Source organism: Cottoperca gobio, chromosome 9, assembly GCF_900634415.1.
Source record: "Cottoperca gobio chromosome 9, fCotGob3.1, whole genome shotgun sequence".
NCBI classification, from domain to species: Eukaryota; Metazoa; Chordata; class Actinopteri; order Perciformes; family Bovichtidae; genus Cottoperca; species Cottoperca gobio.
Genome location: NC_041363.1, coordinates 6,490,963 through 6,514,203, shown reverse-complemented (window position 1 = coordinate 6,514,203; position 23,241 = coordinate 6,490,963). Strand labels below are relative to the sequence as shown.

Genomic DNA, 23,241 nt, shown 5'->3' with positions numbered 1-23,241 from the left:
ATCACTAGTCCCGTTAGGTAGCATTGACGTCTCCACCTTAGAGCTGGCACACAGGGGAGTTATTGATTAGCATTACGCATCCATGCAGATGGCCAATAAAGAGCAGGTGAGCCAAAGAGGGCCTGGGGAGTGGGAAGAGGGGAAGTGTGTGTGTGTGTGTGTGTGTGTGTGTGTGTGTGTGTGTGTGTGTGTGTGTGTGTGTGTGGCTGCGGGGGGAGGAGATGATGTAGGGTTGACAAAAACAACAGAGATGATGAGAAAAACAGGCAGAAAATCAGAGCAGTCTGAATATTGGAGAAAATAAAATAGTGCAGAATGTTTGCAAGAACAACTATTTTTGAAAATGTCGTTTGGTTGCGAGCATGGAGTTTGGAGCAATATTTTAACGACTATTCTGAAGGCAGCATTATCATTCGTCACTACTGATTCATCAGATGTTCCAAGGATTGAAGCAAAGATTGCAGGAAAGGTCTGTGGATAAAATGCGACACAGATTTCCTCGTACTCCTGGTGATGCAGCTTCTGGCTTTAACGTGGCAACACCTCTTGCATGCTTGTCAGGTATTGTGCATCAGTCCACAACATCCCTGTCACATGTATCTCTTGGGATCTACTGTAGGCACCGCTGTAATTCACTGATGGTCCTCAGGGTACACACACTATTCACAGTATTGAATATTCCTTGAGTAGAATACTTACTGTGCACAGAATACCAAACTATACAATTATTTTTGATTTCATGTCTGTTGCTGTGACTAATAAGGCTTTGGAGGCTTCAAAAGAACAAAACTCATTACCAAAGGAACCACAAATGCCACCTTTAACGTCATATTTATTGTTATTTAGTTACTCAATAAAACATATACAGATATATACAATATGCAGGAAAACAGACGACTGCACTTTACATATTATTAAAAAAAGGAAAAAACAAAAAACAAAAATCAGTTCGTAAATTGCCGTCACAGTCCTCCATCTATTGTTTCAGAAATTCAAATTCAACAGAAGCTTTATTTAAAGATTACAAGATTGCCTAACACACAGCAAATTTTCTCTTATTATACATGTGCAATACCAATAGTCTTTTTTTTTCAATTCCCTTATTAAACAATCCCTTAACCTCCATTTTCAGTTCCCATTGGCTGATTCGTATGCAAGCGGTTGAGCTCATAAGGGTGATCGTAGAGGCGAGGAGAAGAAGAGAAGATAATGAGAGAGAGTTATTCTTGCCAACAAATAAAAAAAGAATAAAGAACTACAACAAACCATAAATGATTAAGAGCAGTAAATGATAAAGTTTTAATTTTTCTTTGACAATGAGGGAAAAAGTTGTGTTGAGTTGAGTTACATTCATGCAAAACCCCTCTACCCATCCCCCCCCCCCCCCCCCCTCGTTCTGCTTCTAGTGTTCAGGCCACTTCTAATGAAACAGCAGGCCTCATGTGAGTGTGAGGTGGAAGATCTGTATTTGTGTGTATATTAGGAGTCTGTAAATGTAGTGGGGGGGCAGCAAACAGTACTGTTGCCTTGATTGGAAGGATAAAATACACATTAGATCTGTAACCAGAACTGAGGTGAGAGCCGTCAGGCTGTATTTAGCAACAGAGTAAAAGGTCATGAAATCATGGTCGCATCACAAGACTCAAAGCTGGTGTACAATCAAAGCCAATGGCAACTGAATATTTCTTCTGCTTTTGTATTCTCCTCCTTCGACATTTCTTTATTTTTCTTCAACAAAGAAAAGAAAAGAAAAAAAAATATTGATTTGAGGTTTTCCAGATGTAGAGCCCGCGCTGCGTTGTCCAACATCATGTGAGAGAGTGTCCTAAAGTGTGACTGCACATATCCGAAAAAACATGGTATTTGCATGTGTGTGTGTGTGCGTGTGCGTGCGTGCGTGTGTGCGTGTGTGTGTGCGTGCGTGTGTGCGTGTGTGAGAGAGAGAGTGTCTGTGTTCATGTTTGCATTTATGAGTGTAAATGTCTTTCTGTCCCTGAACAGGCAGGAGTTGCTCGCAGTTGCCTCTTCAACACTTTATCGTCATCATCATCATCATCATAATCATCATCATCATCATCATCATCATCCTCAACATCGTTATTTGTCTCTGAAGCTTTTCTTTCGTCTTAATCATCTTTTCTTCTTCCTGCTGGGACTGCTTTCTGTTCAAGTCAGTGCCGCCACGAAAGTCCCAAATCGGTTGGAGATATCAGAGTGGAGAGAGCGCCAGGACGAGACGGGCCCCCCTCGGCCCTTACTGTCCCCCAGCTCGTCTGTGCAGTGGACTGACAGGCACTGCAGGTGGTTCCCTCCACTGCTCCCTCCTCCTCCTCCTCCTCCTGCTCCTCCTGCTCCTCCTGCTCCTCCTGCTCCACCTCCTCCACCACCTCCTCCTCCTCCTCCTCCTCCCCCACCTCCTGGGGCCCCGGCTCCAGCCTTACTCTGGGACAGCTCTGATTCTGCAGACAAGCACAGAGAGGAAAAGGTTAATTAAGACTGTATAAAAATGAGAAACAACTTCAAGCAATTGGCATTCACTGATACAGATGAACCATTTAAGATACACACTTTTAATTAAACCAGTGTCATTTTCACTTCCCACTCTAAATCTGCACTGTGAAATTAATTCAACACTAACTCCCCCCTCCCACCCACCCCCCATTACTACCACCTGAAAAGGAGGCTGTAAGTAAGGCTTCCTCTGCTCACACTCCTCCTCCTCCTCATGCCTGATATAAACAAGTGAAAACACACACACACACACACGCACGCACACACACACATTCATTTGCTCCCAGTCAGGCGTGCAAATCTGGAGGGCTCCTGCATGACCTTCGGTCAGAGGGTTAAAGGGCACAGAGAATACTGGCCTTTAACCCTGCTTGACCCAATTTAGTGGTATAATGACCATGCCACGGTATCGACCCTGTGTTACCAAGGTGTGGAGCCTCATATTAAATGGTTGCACCAAGCTTCCAGGGAAATCCATACACAGGTTGATTATAAGTCATGTGAAAAAAAAAAAGATCAGCTGTGCCACAGAGTTAATGCTGACGTCTGAGATGCAAGCTTCACATTTGGTGAAAAATCATTTTGTGCAGAGTAACGGAAAAATTAGTCAAGGGGAAGATTGACGAGGACAGGAAGTGCTTGACTAAACTATACATAAAAGCGCGGCGTCACAATTCATCTGCCGAGAGAAAGGCTGAAGCATACTGAGGGAGGACAACACACAAAATACAACAGGGGGAAAGAAAAACACAGCAACTAGGAAAGAGGTAATGGCGGGGCTATGTGCCATGACACTAGTGTTGCATCGCGCGCTTTGGGTTTTGCCTCCAAGGAAGCCCAAAGCACCGAGAAAGTGTGTGTGAAGATGTTAGGGATCCTTTGCTAAAAATCAGTCCGCATATTCTCCCATCTCCTCTCCGCACAAAATATACGACTGCCTTGCTCCATGTGGATAGCGAGCGGATCAGTGTGCTGCACAAAGACTCAGAGCTTTAAGGTGCAGGGTGTCTGAGTGTAGAGACAGGCAGAAAACAGCTCTGACAAGCTGAGTTACATGTGTCAGAGAAGGGAGAGGCTGTGATAGACGACACAGTCTGGGCACAGAGGCTGCAGATCACAACACTCCAGTCAGTCTGCTGCTCACCTGAGAGACAAGGGAAGCGGCGCGCAGACCTCCATATCCCCCCACAACCCCGTTTCCCCCCTTTTAAGCTCGTCGTTCTCTGCTACTTAAACTGTTTTTATTTTGTTCTGCTTACTGTTTTCATCTCCCTCCCTCTCTGCGCTCACAAACCCGGAGGCAGCAGTGACGCAGTGTTAACAAAACACAGCCAGGGAAGAGAAGGCCAACCCAGGCCAGGCAGCTAGGACAACCAAGAGAGGCAGGCAGGCAGACATGCAAGCATTGAGGCAGGCTTGCCCCCCAGCCTGTCTGGGCTGCGACCACTGGAATGGAAAAGTGGGGGGATTTGGTAAAAGGTCAGGCAGCCAAGCCTCCTGTTGTTCCCCGTTTCGTTTGTCTCTCTGACTGTCGGTCTCTCTAAATTTCTCTCACTCTCTCTCCATCTCCCTCCCTAGGACTGGAGACACGGCGTGAGTGGGGGTTGAGGTTTGCGGGGTGTAAGGGAGAAATGAGGATTTAGAGCAGTGTTGGTGGTGGCGATGACAAGATCTAACATTTGCCAGAGGGTTCAGCCATACACCTCAGCATGGCGGATCCCCACCCCCCGACAGTATCAACCCCTCCGCCTACATCCCACCGCTCCTCACCCCTCTACCCACTCACACTCCCCTCTTCCCAGCTCTGTGCCCTCCAGCATCCGCCAGCAGCTCATGCTAGCTGGGCACAGCAGGGTCCGCACCGGCCTGAATAGGCAGCCAAGCGTTCCCCTGGCTCACTGCTGACACACAGCAAACTGACAACACGCACAGCCAAAAAAACACAACACGCCAACCACTGCCGCCGCTGCCATACCCACACCAGCCCTCAGCTGCTGCTCCACATGCACACACACGGCCACATACATATGGAGGTGCACGCAAAACATACACACACACACACACACACACACAATCCCAGCTAGACTCGTCACTTAGCCTCAATGCAACGACACGAGTGGAAAATACACAGAGAAAAGAAAATACACATTAATCAAATTACAAACAGGATTGTCTCTTTTCTTACACACACACACACACACACACACACACACACACACACACACACACACACACACACACACACACACATACTCATGTTTAGGTATGAGCTTATAAATATTTCTTTAATACAACACAATTATTGTGTTAATTGTTCTATTATCTCTTTAGATATCTCTGCAGTTAAACACTTTCCGTCCTTATGAATCGTCTGATTGCCATTTGTTACGAGACACTTCTTAAATAACAGAATATGCTAAACCCACCACTTGAAGAATAAGCCGAACACTTGACCAGCACAGGATTAAAATATCACCCAGTATTATAGGCTAGCCAAAGGGGATTCAACGGATGTGATTTTTATGGAAAAATCAAGACACTACTCTTAAATTGTAAGCATTATCCATGGTGGCGCATTCCTTCAAAAGTGGAAACGGCAGTGTGAAATTCTACATCACACAAGTCTAAATCCCAAATCACCATGACATTTTACAAGCAGGGAAATCTTTTTTTATATATATAATAAGATCAATCTTGTTATGGCTGTTCATTGACTACCGCAGAATTCATATCCACTGGTAATATCTCAATAATAGCCTATTCATCTGAGGGGAACAAGTGCTTAGCATCAACAAGCGAGGGGGAAAATACCTAATAAAAAGGGAACAGTAACAGCGCGAGCAGCTGCGCTGAGCCACAAATACACCTAAATATCCTTAACCACATTACAGCCAGAAAAGATTACCACTGTGATGTGTTAAGTAAATACTGAATTTAATGTGATGCACTTATATCACTATATCTCTCGCCCCAAGTGCAGTACTTTGTTATTTAGTGCCTGATGATGATGACACACATACACACACACACACACACACACACACACATAGCAGTGGGGTTTTGGAGCCGTCTCACAGACACAGCCAGAGACGATTTACAGAGATGAGCAGAGCTTCGAATGCCATGAAGGCTGGAAGCACAGCGCACAGCTCTGGTTGTCTGGATGACACCAATGTGTCTGGGAGCTGACGGCCTGACACGGGTTTATGTGTCATATCACACACACTCAACACACTGGAAGCAACGCAGGGAGGTAAACAATGGCTGCTTGGAGACCGTGTTTTCATTTTTTCTAACAATTTAATAATAAGTGTTACAGTGTGCAATTGTTTTTTGGTTTTTTTTTCAATGAATGCTTTAAATAACAGCACAGTCAGAATAATGACAGTAACCTTTGAAGCTGACACAGATTGTGTGAGTATTTGTATTAAAATAAAAAAGTAGGGCAGAAGAGAAGAATGTATTTCTTTAGCAGAAGAAGAGAAGCTTCTTTGGTGCACGTTTGGAGCCGTCACATTGATTTCCCAGGCCCCAGAATCCCATGCGGCAGACCCCTGCCCTTTCTATCCCAAGCCCTGTGCATCCATGACGACACTTCACCTTTGACCTCGTGCTCCCGAGGCCGCGACCCCATCCTCTCTGAACACAAACCAGTCCAATCAGAACGCTCCACTCGCTGACAAAAACACCCAAAGGCCTCCGCTCCTATGACAGTGTGTGACATCAGGTCAGATTCCTTTAGCATAACAACTACCACTATGGCCTTGTGAGAGGATTCTGTCTTTGTCAGCACAAAACAGCCATCACAATCCACAGAGAGAAAGTCAGAGAAAAATAAATAAAGAGAAGATGGGGACGAGAGAAAGTCTGATTTTAACCAGGAGTGGTGCGGAACCAAAGAAAACGTCTTCTCCTCTGGAAATATACATCTTCTCCCCGTATGGTCTCACCACTGTCTGAGCAGCGACAGGACACGTAAGTCGAAGCCGAATAATTAAGACACTAAGAATTCAGGAAAGTGTTAATGATGGAGGCTAACAGAGGTATTTTCCCAGGTATCCCCTGCCTGCCCCAGGGTAGGTCCGGGGCATTTGAGGCTCCCTGCAACCCCCCACCCAACTGCCATAGTGTGACCATTCCCTCAGAGAGAGATATCTGAAGGGAGCGCGGGTGGGGGGGGGGGTGGTATTTGGGTTTGAATTTCCTCTGTTCTCTGGCCTGCAACATAAAGGAGAAAAACTTGCCCAGGCAGGCATTGCCCCCAGCATTTGATATCTTCCCTCCAGCAACACACCATTTCCCATCCCCTCAAACTCATCCCCTCAAACTCATCCCCTCACACACACACACACACACACACACCTCCCCCTCTGGCCACAAGAAGTGCTTAGGAAACCAGACACAAATCAGAACATGGGAAGTGATTTAGTGCCTCCTTCATAACTCACAACCATGTCCAGGACCTGTCCAGCATGTCGTCCAAGTCGGTGACATATTGATCTACTTCGCTGTCTCTATTTTGTTTCAGCACCGTGCTGCAACACTCTGTTTTCTGTGTTTTCACCTTTTTTTAGAAAAGGTCAACCACACGTGAAAACGGTGGCAATTTGAGGTTAGAAGCACCGGCATGGCGGAGGCTTTTGTTTTGGATTAAAATAATAGAGGGAGTAATTACATATTCTGTTTCAGGAATTGCAAAAAGAGTAAAGAGATCATTTTAATCTGTGTAATTAAATAGATGAAATTTAAAAAAGATATTCTGTATTTTGTCTTTTGCTCTTGTGTGTTAATTACATCATTATGGGGGGGGGGGGGGGCATATTTTAAATAGATATATGGATACATGTGTTCTTAAAACTCTGAAAAATAGTCATGAAGCAAGAAACTGGTGGAAAAAAATGTTTTAAATTGAATTATTTTATGTTCTATAAATGCAAATTGTAGCTATTACCCAGCCACTCGCCTCGAGAGCAGAACTACAGATGTTCTCTGGAGAAACTATCTTTCTACTTTCTGTTTCACTCCATCAGTCTCTACTTCTGTCCCCCAGGAGAAACAGCTCCAGTGTCATAACCCATTCATCAATTTCACAATACAAATTAAAGGCGCCTGACGACTACCTGTACGTCTAATAACATAACTGCTGCTGGCATCGTGACAACATCTAAAACACACACACACACACACCTTTTAAAAGCTGTACTTGTGTATACCGGGCAACATATGAACGCAGGACAGCGTTCAGAAGCTTCAGTTTCTTCTTGTTCGGGTGTTCACGCAACAAGACGGTGGACATTTGGAGGCATTTGAAGGTTTGAAACTCGTCGTTCTGTGCATCGTGCAGATAAACTCAGCTTTCCATTCCCTGCTGCATCCAAGGAGAATATTTACCACATGCTGAGACAAGTTTCTTTCTTCTCTTTCTTTTTTTTATTCCAACACCCTTCCCCAGGGAAAACAAAACACCGGATGAGCTGCTATTTTGAAGAGTTGAAAATCCAGCAAGGCCTGACACCTTTGTTCATCTTTTTCTCTCTTCATCAGTCACAAGCACGCTTCTTTAATAGGCTTCCTTTGACTGTCACTAGTGCTCAATGTCTTGCGAAAAGCCCGGGAACATAGAGCACACATACACACACGCACACACACGCGCACACACACACACACACACAGCATATAAACAAACGCGCACTTAAATTCCAAACGCTTTAAATGCATGATAGGCGCTTTTCAGTCCTGCACTATTTACAAGTCAAGTAAATACTCTTAAATATTTTCAACACATTAGAATTAAGTGAGCGTGCTCCACGGAGCGAGACACCTGAGATCGGGGGGGGGGGGGGGGACGACGTGAGCCTGACACCGAGTCTAAATAAATCAAACTTTATGTCTACACCTGACAAATCCACACTATCAAGTTGCAGTGCCTACAAGCCTGCCCTTCGTCACACACTCACGTGCATACCAGCACACACACACACACACACACACACACACAGAGATGTATACAATCACAAACATACAGAGAGAACAGAAATACAACACGATAACAGTAAAACAAGTCCACATCAGGGATCAGATATTAGTTTATAACACGTTCCTTTGTTATTACACTCATGTAGTCATGTTGCTGAACTCAGCACTTATAAACTAGCTGTTCTTTGTAGCCCTCCTATGAATCTGTCAATAACCAAGTCAACTTACAGTAGTTGCCTGAGGATGAATTATGACTTTTGGAAACAATATTACCAAGGGTAATTGCTACGATTATCATAGTGATTATCATTAGTGCAGTACAGGAGTGTGCGAGGAGCTCTGTGGATTTGTGTTGTTGTAAAATGTCAATATGAAACACCTTGTAATGACAGGTAAAGAACATAGACTGCCCCGAGCTGTTTTTTCCACATTCAAGCATGTGCCAATCACTTTCTCCTTTTTCCAGAAAAAGGAAATAGAAATTACTGGTGTGATTTGTGGGGTTGTTGTCGTACGGAAATGTCAAAGGCAGGTAGTCTCACAGGATTGTTCTCTATGGTGAAATATCAATACGGCTCTTTCAGTGGATTTAAGTGCTTTCTAGTAGGTGTGATAAGATGCAAGTTCCCTCTTTTCAAACCTGTCAAAGTCAGAGTGAAAGAGATTTGATCATGATTAGAGCTGTTTAAGAGCTGATTATTGAGAGTGAAGAGTGAAACTATTCCACAAGGTCAACTGTGAAGTGTTTTAACTGCGCTGATAGAAAGAGAAAAAAAGAAAAAAGTGTGTGTGTGTGTGTGTGTGGCAAAAAGTAAAAATAAAAATAACTGAATCACTTCCTACGCCTGCTGGTTTGCCTGTTATCAAGACTGTGCATGCATTTCCAAATGAACGGTCGGCTTCTGGCTGAGATATATAGAAGAGAAAGGAAGAGGAAGAGCGTACATGAAGAAAAAAAAAAAGGGGAAATAATATTAACTGACACCGTACAAGGAAAGTTGCTTGCGTGCACCTCTACTACTTGCCTCCATGGGAGCACAAGATGCCGTGTTGCACACAAGACTCTGCAGGCTGTGAGCTTACAGCGGAAGGTATAACTGTGCCTTGGTGAAAAACTTGAACTACATGGTGTCACAGAGAGAGAGGAGGCCAAATATGGGGTCCAAAGGGGGCCATTACTGCAGCAAGCATCACTTTCAACAGGCACACAGGGAGCACAGGGAGGGTGAGCTGGGATGCACTAGGTGAAAAGACATCAGCTCTGAGAGTTCACAGTTCCTCTATAAATAAGCACAGTATAACTTTTATTGGCTACTTCTGTTGCACGTTCAAACATTCAGAGGAAGTAAGCTAAATATGGAATTTCTTATTTGAATCATGGCAAGATTTGTGGCTCCTGCAGTCTCTCTTTGTCAGAGCGCTGATACAAACGGACCTGGCAACAAGATGATCTGGGAAGTTTCACACAACTTTGCGTTGAGCACTTGTAGTGAAGCTGCACTGGTGGAAACATTCACCTCATACGACCACACTGACCCCTGACCTCCCAGCTCTTTCCCTTTCTCTGCAATCAATTCATCTAAAGCAAACTCCTCCGCATCACCAAAGTACACACACTCTAATTCACCCGTTTAAATTCTCAAGCAGTTTAAGTTAACTTCCTAACATCGAGGAAAAAAACAATAAATAGACTTCATGCATTAGTTCTCAGGACAAAACCTTAAACTCTCACCAGAAACAAAAAATCTCATATGTTTAGTCACAAGTCATGCTTATTATTATGTTACATTTATTGAAATGCATTTTCAATTGATTTAAAATAAGTTATTTTAAATGTTTTTTATGTGCTATAATGTATTAAGTAAGGTTCATCATTATTGAATTTAATATCATAATATAATATTAAATAATATATGCATAATTCAATAACACTCCTGCGAGAGAAGAATAAGACATACATGTGTAAGTGGACAGAAGAAAATAACATCAGCTGCTTTAGAAAACATACTTTCTTAGCCTATAATTCAGATAAATATATATATATATATTTATATATATATATATATTATATATATATATAATATATATATTTATATATAATATATATATATATATATATATCTTAACTCCTTATGTCATCGTGTGCTGATGATTAAAATGTTATTTCAACTTATTATAAGTGGTAAAAAAAAAAAAGATTCCACTGTCACTGGAATTACATAAATTAATTTTGTCCTAATTAAAATGATCATCTTTTAGGATTTTTTTTGACCACGTTACATTAAGTTAATGCTAATGGCCTAACAAATTGGCCTGATTTATTTCAAATTAGTGTCACTGGCATTATCTCCCTAATGGCAGAATTGTGTTCACAAGACTGAGGACTACAGACTGACTGGTATAGGTTTTGCAGTGTGACAAGCCTGTGGGATGCTGGCTCTTATGGAACTACACTGTGGGCTAAGACTTATCTTAAATTATTATGTTATTTTGCTCCCTTCTGTGTAGCCTAAGCATCAGATTCAATCTCAAAATCCCCCTCCCCTCCCAAATACACCTCCACCCTTTTTTCATCTTTGCTGTCTGAAGCACTCAAATGAGAAACTGTCAGGAGCCGTGATTTGTGCTAACTAGCTATCGATCGCTCCAGAGCTGCATGCCTCGTGTCCATGCAGGGAGGGCTGGAAGAGGAGAGGAGAGAGGAAGAGACAGGAGATAGAAGGAGAGATGAGGGGAGAGGAAATGAGAGCAGAAATTAGACTATTCTGCTGTTAAATATCTACTTGTTTTTATGAATTTATCATATTAAATGTGCTATCAGCCCCGGAGAAATTAAAACAGCGAGAGCAACAGGGTGACTGTGGCTGACTGCTTATCAGTGTTGGGATTCCGACTCAAAGGAAAAGCCTCATTAATCAATATCTAAAGTGATGATGTTACTTATCATCTCCTGGCATCAGTGGGCTTTTTTTCCTGTCTTGTTCTATATATGTATATGTATATATGTATATATATATATATATATATGTATATATATATATATATGTATATATACATATATATTTATATTTATATATATTAATTAGTATAACTCAATTACCTTTTTAGAATGGGAAGAAATCATGGGAACAAAAAAAAAAAAGCCACAACGTTCAATGATCTTGTCATTTGTCTTCTAATTTAGCTGAGGAGACCAGTGGAGACCAATTATGAGAAAAACAAATAGCTGGATGAAGTGAAATGTAGTAGTTTTGATCATTCTGGCTCAAATTAAAAACGTACATTGCTTGTTATTTTTCTATTGATTTATAATTGGTGTGACGGTGAAATTAGCCTGCTACATCAGTGGAAATGGCAAGTTACAGTGCTGCTTCGAAGTAATGGCATTAGGGTTAGTACCCGACACCCTGCGCTCAGTCTCATATAAACAATGCGCCTGGACTCCAGACTCCGTGCCGTGCGCGCCCCCGCCTCTCTCTGCACCCGCACTGATCAGAACAAAGAGGCGCTCGAGACGCGCTAGGCGCTATCCTCAATTATATAAAGTACATCCACATTATTATATATCCATACATCCAGAGGCCTTTCGGTATCTTAAGCCTGACAGATTATATTATGCAGCAACGTCAACGATTTCTGTTTACAGCTTTGGTTTGAAATGATTTGGAAATAATCAACGTAAAAAAATAAAAAGAAAGAAACATAAAACAGAAATGAATAAATAAATAGAATCAACATATTAAAATACTCACAACTTGTCTAATTCTGCTATTTTAATGCATTACAATGCAATTTGTTTTATATAACGATTAAAGAACACAACATATTATAAATTAAACAACAGTATAATAATAACGAAATAGTAATAATAATATTAATTTGAAAAAATACTACGTAAATTATTATCATTATAATTATTACAGGAGGAATAATTAGAGGAGAAACTAATCCGCAGAAACGTAACAGTACAATTATGTGCATTTGGATTTAAGAGCCACCATAAAAAATATTAAGCTAAAAGAACTTGTATGAAAGTAAAGACTTTATATCTCCGGCTAAAACTGCCTCTGTGCATTTAGGCCAGAAGATTTTTCCTTTTTTTCGAGAAACTTTGAATTTCCAAAAGCATTTTACACTACATAAAGTAGCATATATTATAAAAAATAAATGATTTAAAAGTGACAAAAGAGGCAAACATATATAATAACAAATTGTGTAACAATAATGAAACTACAATTTAAAATTAGATACTAAAAAGTATAACATTATTTCCCACGGAAAATGAAATTGAAATCGAATGGCTGTATTCATTTCAAATTGATATCTAATCCTTGAAATCCTGTCCTGACCATCTAAAATCAATCCACTTTCACCAGCTCGGTATTATCCCATGGTAATAACAAAAACAAACACGTAACAAGGCGAGGGAAACCCCGCTGCGCAAAGGCATATCCTCAAAAAGCTATTAATCTTCTCAATGTAGTTGTTCACCCTGAAAACCGAGATAAAGAGCCACAGGAAATGTTTACTTTACTTGAGCTGTTCTTTTGAAGCTCATCTACAATGAAGAAAAGTATAAATATATATTGTCGAAAAGGTACAATGTTTACTTAGTTCAGTAAGATGGCATTTAAAACTGCTCCTCTCTGAATATCAGTTTTTAAATTATTCAATACGGACCCAATACAACAACAAAAACGCCGCATATATATACATATATTTATTTCTTTTTTGTAAAGACTTGAATGGCGCTAGCATTACATTTATTATCTTCCTATAGCCTAAGCCTCTAAAATGCAAAGACACTAGTTAAACAGAGACGGCTGCTTTCTGGTCGCACAATATGGACAAAAGGTCCTCTATTATCAGCCTTAACAGAGCATTATTGTATTATACATGTGACGTTACACTGCATTTCATCTAAAATAAATAACAATTTAAGGAAGAAAATATCTTAATTTGCAAGCAAAATTGATCATCTAGCCTAATGTAGTCTGTGTTGCATGTGTGAGAGTGAGTGTGAGACACAGAGGGGGAGAGAAAGAGAGAAGGAATAAGGAGTAAAAATATAACCAAAGGAATGATTCATTTACCTTCTTTGCTGTTGTTTTGGCTCTTATTTTTTTCCCATGGTCCCATGGCCTTGTCATCCTCTGACCCGTCCATCATGGCCTTGTCACTGGGCACGTACCAGGTGGCATGCTGCTCTGCCATGAGGGTGTCAAGGTCAATAGTGCCCATTGAGCCCTTCCCAGCATCCGGGCTGCAGCTTGCCAGCTCATTGTCTCCGTTCTGTGAGGGACAGTCACCATTCTTTTTGCCATTTTTCATGGCCAGGGGCTGGTCCTCAGAGATACTGAATTGCTGCCGCTGTAGCTGGATCTGGGCCTGCAGAATCTCCAGAGGATGGATTTCTTCCTGGCCGGAGGTGCTAGATGGGGTGCGTACCTGCTCCACCCCAGGAGTACCTGGGTGGCTCACTCCACTGGCCCCTGTGCCCCCACCAGCATTCAGTCCATAGCTGTCTGGTGGCGAGGTAGTATGATTGTTAATGCCCATGCCTAGGGGCTTCTGTCCATTTATCAACCCATGGTCACTTCTCTGCATTTTGGGTGAGCCGGTGATCATAGGGCTGCGATTAGGCTTGGTGGCTGAGGCCCCTCCTGCATCTGAGCTGGAGGAAACCTCATCCTCATTGCCATAGTGGGTGCTGACATCGTCAGGAAAGTCTACTCGTGGTGAGCTACTGTCAGACTTTGCAACACTTTGAATGCCACTGTCCAAAGAAGACATAAGGTCGGCCTGGTCCCCCAACATTAGGTCGCCTCCTTTTCCCCAAGAGGGTGATTGGAGGTGTTTTTCATGGGGCGTTCCCCCACCCCTCTCCCCAATGCCAGCAGAGGGGGTCTGCTGGCCTGGACTTACAACAGGGTTACCATTGTCAGGGGGAAAAAAAATTCCAGGGCTCACATGTCCACTGTCTCTTTTTCTCCTCCCTCTCCCTCTCCCACTCCCTGTTGTTGCTTTCCCCTCACTGCACGGGGTAGCGTCCATGTTGTAATTTGGGGAGAGGGCACTGGCTTCCCCCTGCACCGGCTGGCTTTGACTTGCAGGCTTAGAGTTGCTATTCCCAGTGCCAGGCATCTGGCTGTTCTGGGAAGTGCTGCTCTGAAAATATTCAGGTCCAGCACTGCCAGTCCCATTAGATGTGCTGCTATTAATGTCCTGCTCTGTCTGACTCAGTTTTCGCTTGCCCTCATTTTGGTTCTTCTTGTTGAATGTTACGTTAAGATTGGGGGCCCCTAGGCTAGCGATCATGTTCTGGCAGGCCGTGGAAAGGGCCGCCAGGCAGCTCTGGCCGAAAACACTGTCTTTAGCGCTGGTTTTGCTGAAGTTCCCGAGGGACAGAGCTCCAAGCTTACTAACAGACGACCGCTGGCCTGGGGGGAACTCAGACTGAGGAGGGTAGCTCCCTGGTGAGGTGTTCACCCCCTGGGGAGCACTGTGGGCCGGCCCCTGACGGTTAGGCCCCACATAGGGAAATGTTGGCTGTGCTCCCATTGGAGGTGCAGGGAAGTCTGCTGGTCGCCTCTCTGCTGGAGCATTCGGATGCCCTGTCCCTGCTCCTGGGGACTGCATTTGTGAGAGGTTGCCCATGTTGCCACTGAACTGTGAGTGCATGCCCGGGGAATGGAGAGCCTGTACATGCCCATCTCCTGGTATTCTCATGGGCTCATGCATGCCCATTCCAGGCCTAAACATCATTCCAGCCCCGTTCTGCTGTAGCCCCATGTCATGGGGCACTGATTCATTACCCGCTCCACCCATACGCCGTGACATCATTTCCCCTGGTGGGTGGGACCCTTGGAACCAGGAGTTGTCCTGAGTTACATGAGGATTTTGTCCATCAATGTTAGGCATCCTGCCAGCATTCTCTCTGTCAAAGTTGGGCTGAGGCATGCTCCCGACTGGGCCTCCGTGAGCCATTGGGCCAGGAGGTACTTCGCCATGGTGACCCAGCTGCTGCAGACTGGGCTGCCTCATCCTCTGCTGTTGGTTGCGAGAGGCCATCTGTTTTATCATCATGGCTGCATTCTGCCGCTGCTGTAGAGACTGCTGCTCAGGCCCTGGATGTTGCAGGGGACCTGGTGGGAAACCTTCACTCACAGGTGGGGTGAACTCTCCAGGCAGGCCGGGGTAGGCAGAGGGAGAGAGGTGGTTTTCCATACCACCACACCAGCCTTCACCACCATGTGCATTAGGAAAGTCAAATCTTGGCCTTTTTGCCATGTTCATATAAGGAGAGTCAAAGTGTTGCAGCCGCTGATTTGGGGGCTGTTGGGAGGGAGGAGCTGGCTGTTGCATATTAAACATGGGGTCCCCATAGGGGTGCAGACCCCTATTTTCCAGTCTGTGAATAGGATATTCAAACTGGTTGTGTTGGCCAGGCATCATGACCCCTCCGTCCAGAATGTTAGGGTTAGTAGAGCCGGGTTCAGCCTGAGGGGGCCGGGGGAGGCCAGGGGGGCATGAATTCTGTCTGGCTATCAAGCCGGCCTGTTGTTGCTGCTGCATGAGAGGATGTCTTGAATTGACCCCCGGCTCCATTCCCACGGGCACCTTCCGGCCATTTCCAAAACGCTCAAAAAACACTCCATGCTGAGGCTGCTGAGGCTGCTGGGGCTGCTGGGGCTGTGGTGGCGGCTGGTGTCCTTTAGAGATGCCCGGTATACCTGGCGTCCGTGGCATGCCAGGGTTCCCTGGGAAATTACCGCTTGGAACGGGCCTTCCTGGCCCAAAATGGGGTAACTGAGATTCTGATTCTGATGGGGAAAATACATGTACATCAAAATGTCCAGATGGAGGCTCACTTGGAAAGTTATACTCTATTCCCTCTACAGCTCCCTGGTTGGGCATCCGCCGAGGCTCCAGGCCATGAGACTCAGAGGACGAGGACGAGGAGGAAGGGAGACCATGGAAGGATGCTGCTCTGTTAGGCGACTGGTCCAGGGGTAGACAGGGAGCAGGGACAGCATGGCTGCCACTGGGCGGCCCATGATGTTGAAAGTCAGGCATGTTACCAGGCCGCCGCTGCTGCTGCTGCTGCTGCTGCTGCTGCTGCTGCTGCTGCTGCTGTTGCTGGGGAAAGCCATCCCCTGCCTGTCCCTCAGCGAGAGGATCAAATCCTTCTCCAAAGCCCTGCTGTGGTCCCATGCCATTGTTGTTGTAGCCCATTAGCCTGCCACCATGCAGGCAGGATGACCCTGGCTCTGGGCCTCCAAAATTCCCACTGAAATGAGGGTGAGGTTGGTGGGGGTGAGGTTGGTGGCCGTGAGGATGTCCTTGATGAGGTTGCTGGTTGTTAAAAAATCCATGCATGGGTCCTTGCTGCTGCTGTTGCTGCTGCTGAAGTCCGCCTCCTGCATGCATGTCCGAGTGGCCCCGTGGGTGAAAGCCCCCGTATTGCTCTCCATTCATGTTCATATTGAGCCCGAGCATTTGCGGCTCGCTCAGAGGGCCCATGCCGGGTTCCACGGCTCCAGGCGGGCCTCCAGCGTGAAAACCTGGGCTTTTATAATGGGAGCCCATGTTCAGTCTCGGTTGGTTTATGTTTCTCTCTGACTCGCCAGGGTTTCTGCTATTAATCTGAGAACCAAACTGTTCCAGCCCAAACATACTCCCCTGCAATCAATCCCACATGACGGCCAGTTTGCCAGACATCGGCACACTGTCTGTTTTTTCCGTCTGTCCCCAAAAGCAAAAAGGAAAAAAAAGATACAATAAACTATTTAAATGTTTGTATTACTCTACTCAAACTGCTTTGTCTACTGTAAATGTTAGAACTCATCAAATTAGTTGTAATTGTTGTGAATCAATTGTTTTTGTTTTTTAACTTCTCTGAAGACGCGGAGGAGAGAGGTGACAGATTGTGTCCAAATACGCACGTAAACTGTGTCCCTGCTCCCGTATTTATGCGTGCACTTGACCGCTCTTCTTTTTGTCTTTGATTAAGCAAACAAATATAAAACACTGTAATTTAACTTGCTGCATGAGTGACCTACCATATTCCAAAGTTTGTCTGTGCGCATTTCTTCGGTGCGAACATGACAAAAAAACATCTCGCTAACAAACTAAAAGGAGAGCGCAGAAGAATTGGATCGATCGAAAATATGACAATTTTCTTTCAGTTAATTCATTATTCCAGTCCAATGTTAAATGTCCAAGAACGACATTTTGTATAAGGTCCCATACTGTAAAGTAAAAAAAAAAAAAGTCCAATTGGAGCCGTATAGTTAAAACTACTTCTGTGGCTTTGAGGGTAAAAAAATGTTTTTTAAATAAATACTCCCCACCGATGTCCTTCGAAATCTCTGCTGAGCAGGCACGTAGCCAAAAGTCCAGTGTGATGGAAAGTCCACAAACACGGATCTCCAACCCGGGCACCGGAGAACCGGGGCGTCCGTTTACGCGACCTGAACCCGGAGCAGCACGGCATGCACTACCCGCACTCCACAACCACTGAGCGGCTTGACAGCATCCTTCACCCGCTGCCCGTCATGCGCTTGCATGCACTGAAGCGCCTTTTGCCTTTAAGTCCTTTCAATGCGTTTCGCTCCGAATGTGTGCGTCCCTCCGTTTACCGAGTCTTGTCTGGTGTGGTCTGAGTGCACTTGGGAGCGATTCACAGATACACTCACACTCTGCTCTGCCGCTTGGCGCTGTGTGAGATCAACGCGTCCAGAGGAGCCAGCAACAAGTTTTGCATTTCTGCAGCCGCTTCAATCCACGAGGTCTCAGCCAATCAGAGCGAGCAAAGAAAGATTCGAGGGCGGGACAAACTCATTTAAGGTGGTCCTTGGAAGCGTGTGTGAAAATCAAATCTTAGAAATTACTTTCACTTAAAATGTAAAAAAAGAAAACACAGTGCCCAGTATTTGTCATATTAAAACACATCGCCACTTAATTAATAATATAATAAATAATTCTATCCCATGATCTTTTGTGTTCATTATAGCCTCCCACAGTTGGGGTGAGGAAACACTGCAACTCTCATATCCGCCACTGGAATAACATGGCTTAAAGTGAAATTCTGCACACTGCTGTTTTGTATGTTGCTCGAGCCCTCTTCTCCCATGAATAAACTTTTTTAAGCCCTTGCACCCACACATCCATGCAGTGACCAGTGATCAGTGGACGTGTATCATCTCCATTGCAACATCATGTATTGCACACGAAACAACATGCAAACAGATATATAAATACACTAATAAACGAGGTGTTGTTAAACGAATATACAAGCCACCACTTATTTATTGGGTTTATAACATAGAGATTGTCATTTCACATAAATCAGTGTCTCTCACCAATGCCCAATGAGGTCACAAAGCTGCATGTTAAATTTGTTCTCATGTGTAAAATGTAAAATGTGCTGAACAATTAACTAGTCCGATATTGGCCTCAATAGAATGAATGACAACCTACCGGGAATGTAGACCAATTATCTGAGCTAATATTGATGCTGGGATAAAAAGTATAAATTATATTAATATTAGGGTATAAAGTGTGTATGGCTCACACCCCTGTGAGCAATCAAACTCACCACAGTCTTGTGTGAATCCCAACGGGGAGGACAATCCTCCTTAAAAGACCATCTGAACTAAATCATGTGGATGGTATTGGGCTTCGGTTCCGATAATCAATAGCTTTCTCTTACTATTATAGTCTGCAAAATAGAGCATTTTTCCAAGGCCAAATTAGGAAAATGTACTTAATAGGTTAATTAGCTGTAGACATACAATGGTCGAAGTAATCTGTGTAATGTTAAGTGGTGCAATAACCTGAGATAAGAGATTAAATTATTGCAAATAGCCTATCTTAATGTTCAATGTTCAATTGAGACAAATGTCCCAATATAGAAGAAAGTCAGCCTAATGTGCTTGGCCCTAATTTTGGTACAACTAACATACTTTGATCCGTTTTTTGCCACAGCTTTGAGTTTTGTATAGGCATGTTTCAGATGTTTTATTTACTGTTATGTAATTCAGAATGTTGTTTGTAGCTCACATGCGTATTTCTCTCTCTTCCAGTGCCTTTATCTAGTCTGCTGAGAGCTTTTGGGATATCCTGGATCTTGTTCTTCTCGTGAATTTTGTCACATTCATTTTCCTGTGTAAAATTAAAATAACTTAAACAAAAAAAAGAAATGTATGTATTAAAATATTTCAGATGGAGTGTGTGTACGTGAGAGGAGTCTTGACAAGAACTCTTTGAACTCTTTATTTGAAATAAAGGAAACGTGTGGGAATACTGAACACAATGTATCTTCCATTCACCACCATGGATATTTTCCTTTGGTGAAAGGAGAACACCATATTATCTTTTTCCCGACATTGTGGACAGTGGGCATTTAGAGAATCTTCTGTCAGACAGCTCTGTACATTTGGGGGGGAAACCAAGAGGACTTTTTACCAAACAGACACAGTGCCACCTAGCGGCTGCCCACGTTCATGCTCAAGCGTCCAGAAAATAGTTTTAGATGATACAAGGTCTAAACTGGTACATGCTGGAAATACAGTTTTTTTTAATAGAAATATGAATCTATAGCAAACAAATAATATTATTTTTTATAAATCGTATAAAACCCTATAAAAGATTTGGGAATAAAGGTGTAAAGAGGCATCATTTGCCACTAATTTCTTTGGTTGAAGCCGTGCATTATTTTATAATGATAAAATGTTTCCTCTTTCCATTTCTTCTAGAACTAAGGTGGACACATTATTTTTGATTGTGAGCCAAACAATAATAAATGTGTAGTTTTTACACGGTTTCTAGACCAGAAAATCTAAATAACTACGCAACACTACAAAACAGCACAGAGTGTAAGGTTTGACATAACAGTAGTTTATTAGTGTGGCCATAACAAAAGTGTTTCTGTATCTGCGGCTCTTAGATTTGAAACACTAATACAGTGCCTGACCTAAGTTCCCACTTTAAATAATATATGTGTAAATCTGTAAATAAGTAAAGTTAAAACAGGCAGAAATTCCCATATGTTGGTTTCAATAATGATTTAAATGTAGATGTAAATCTGTAAGTCTAATATTAAGATGTAACAAAAAGAAACAGGCAGAAATGGTAAAATGTTGGTTTCTGTGCCAAGAGGTTGAGACGGAGATTATTTCACTAAATTTAGTCGACATCTAGTGTTTAAACTGGGATATGAATCTACATACAGTGCAATGCATTAGAAATATGCACAAGCCATTTTAAAACGCGGCCCGTAGTTTGGCCACACCAGTTCTGGAACAAGCACAGCTGAGGTAAGGAACGTCATGTATGTTTATGCTATTTAACAATAAAAGATTTGCAAATATAATCAGATATTCTATACTACACCGCTGTGGATGTTTCAGCTAATGTTACCTATAACGTGCGTCAAATATAACCAGCTCTATAGGGCACACACTGCTGTCTCACAGAAGCAGGCTGTGTGTCAGAGCGGAGGCTGGAGACGGGTCAGGACGAGGCATTGGAAGGAGAATGTGTGTATTTTTGGATTTTTTTGGGGGTGTGAATGTGCACTTCTTGCAGCTGAGAGGACAGCCGCTCCGAGCGAGGAGGCAGGGAGAGACGTTAGTTGTGTTGTGAAGGAGACATGGTGTAAAGTACCTGTCTTCTCCAGAAGGAAGGAGAAGCATGTTGAGCTGTTCTGAAGGCTGCTGTGCTCCTGTGGTGTGTTTGCTTGAAAAAGAAAACCCCAAGCCCCTTTTTCTCAGTATCACCTTGCTAGAGGACCGCTTTCATATCCGAGAGCCAGCTGGATGTAGCACCATTAGAGTTTTACCAGGCCAAAAACAAAAAGTGTGTGCATATCAAACTGTTTTAGCCGAGGCAGCCATCACTGCTCCGCGTAGCCCCTTAGAAATACATGTTCATTTCTCAACTGATAAAGGCCTGTTGTATCGCCAAACCCCATTAACACTAAAAACAAGTAGCAGTTCAACTGCAAAAAAAAGTAAACTTGAAGATATGGTTCTATGTGACTGAAATACTAACACCCCTGTGATACAGCTCCTGCTCTGACTACTCTTCTCACATGGAGACAGACAAGTTAAGTATGACAAACCGATGGCATGGTCTCTTTCCCCCTCCGTCCCCAGTGATGATAAATGCAGCTGAGAGCTGCTGCGGAGGCAACTTCATGACAATGGACAGTCAACAGGCTTTCAAGCACTGTCACAATACCACTCTTCTCTGCAGTGATTTAGTACTCCATTTGTCTTAATATTTCACTCAGTAGGACAAGATAGCACAAGTGGGTGCCCCCCTCTACCCTTAATTCATGGTGTTCCTCAGATAGACATATTTAACCAAGGGGGTTGCCCAAACGAGATGTTCCTTCCCTTGTTGGGGGGGTGGGGGGCAGTGTGGAGCGGAGCCTAGTGTGTTCTCTGTGGGCCTGTCACTCAGCTGAGCCATCACTACTCCCTGGGTCAGGGCGGGTTAAGCAGCATCTGTCATCCAGAGAAGAACCATTGTATTAAAAAGGGAGGGATGCGACAGACACCCCCCCCCCCATCCCCCTCCCCTAACCATCCTCTCCTCGTCCATTGGCTCCACACCTTTTCCACATCTCGCAGAACAACAGGAAAACTCAGGAGAATCTCTGGAGCTAAACTTGACCCAGGCCCGGAGGATGAGGAAACACTCGTGACATCACCGCCAACCCGCCAGAAATAACTTTCCTCTCCAAGAAAACCTGCAGCTTCTGAGCAAATCTGGCCCCTGGGGAAGGTCACGTACACAAACATGGTATGGGCGGACCTGACTTGGAGTTAAGTCTTCACTGCGCCTTTTCCTCCAAAAACAAAACAGTCACCCCTGTGTGTCATCTTGTAGCAGGAGATGCAGCCAGGTGGTGCAACAAACAGCGGGTGCAGCTTTTTTTTTTTTTATTCTTGGTTTTGGAGGCCTATACAATTAATTTTGACACATTTAAGATCGTTACTTCTGCTTCTGCGTCGATAGCAATACGCTGGTGGTTCTGGCTATCACAAAGTGTTTTTAGCGCCGAGCATCAAGTCTTTCCTCGGCATCAGTGCCTGGATGTCCTGCCGTGTCAAGTCTTGAGCCTCCCTTTGAGATCCATTTCTTCTCTTCATCTGTTGCCTCGTCTATTTAAACGACACGGGCTCACTCATGACATGTCCCTTCATCATCTCTGCGAGGGAGACACATGGATGGATGGATACATGCCTACTGTAGACTACTGTGAGCTGCCACTTAGCAGGAGGTGTGTGGGCGAGCCTGCCCATCTCTGCTTTTAGAAACAGCCTTATTTGCTTGTTCTGGGGGGGTAGCTATGACTGGTTTCCTTGCAGCAGGCACATGTGACTATTCCTCCACAAACAATAAAAAAGGCGGATATCTCAGGCAGCAGACAGGCGGCTCTTCCTGCTATTTAGCACGGATTCCGCTGTTATTGTGTGACTTCTGACCTGCGGGTCACTGAAAGTCTAGTCCATGCTGGAGTCACCACTAACCTTTCTGAGGGGGATGTTTATCAGAACCTTTAGTCAAGCTACTCTAAATGAATCTAAGATCAAGCTACATCTTATGTACATGAAAGTGTGTTATTGTAACTTAGAAAACTTTGTAGACAAAAGCTGTATAGGTCATGAAGACGACACATCTGGGGAGAACAGGGACACTGGTCTAAAGGAAACTTAACATCCCACGAGGGTTACAAGCAAC

General features: G+C 43.8%; 1 protein-coding gene across 2 annotated transcripts; it reads right to left on the bottom strand.

Moving 5' to 3' along the window:
- Positions 1-815: 815 nt before the first annotated feature.
- Positions 816-18,223, bottom strand: mn1b (meningioma 1b). Of its 2 annotated transcripts, none has more exons than XM_029439496.1 (3): positions 13,581-18,223; positions 2,388-2,459; positions 816-2,309 (listed from the first exon to the last, which is right to left on the bottom strand). In XM_029439496.1, the coding sequence occupies exons 1-3, from the start codon at positions 17,161-17,163 to the stop codon at positions 2,167-2,169; spliced, it is 3,798 nt and encodes a 1,265-aa protein (XP_029295356.1). In that variant the 5' UTR covers positions 17,164-18,223; the 3' UTR covers positions 816-2,166. The 2 variants fall into 2 exon arrangements, with proteins under 2 accessions (XP_029295356.1, XP_029295355.1); XM_029439495.1 differs by having other exon boundaries at positions 816-2,339; positions 2,415-2,459.
- Positions 18,224-23,241: the final 5,018 nt, after the last annotated feature.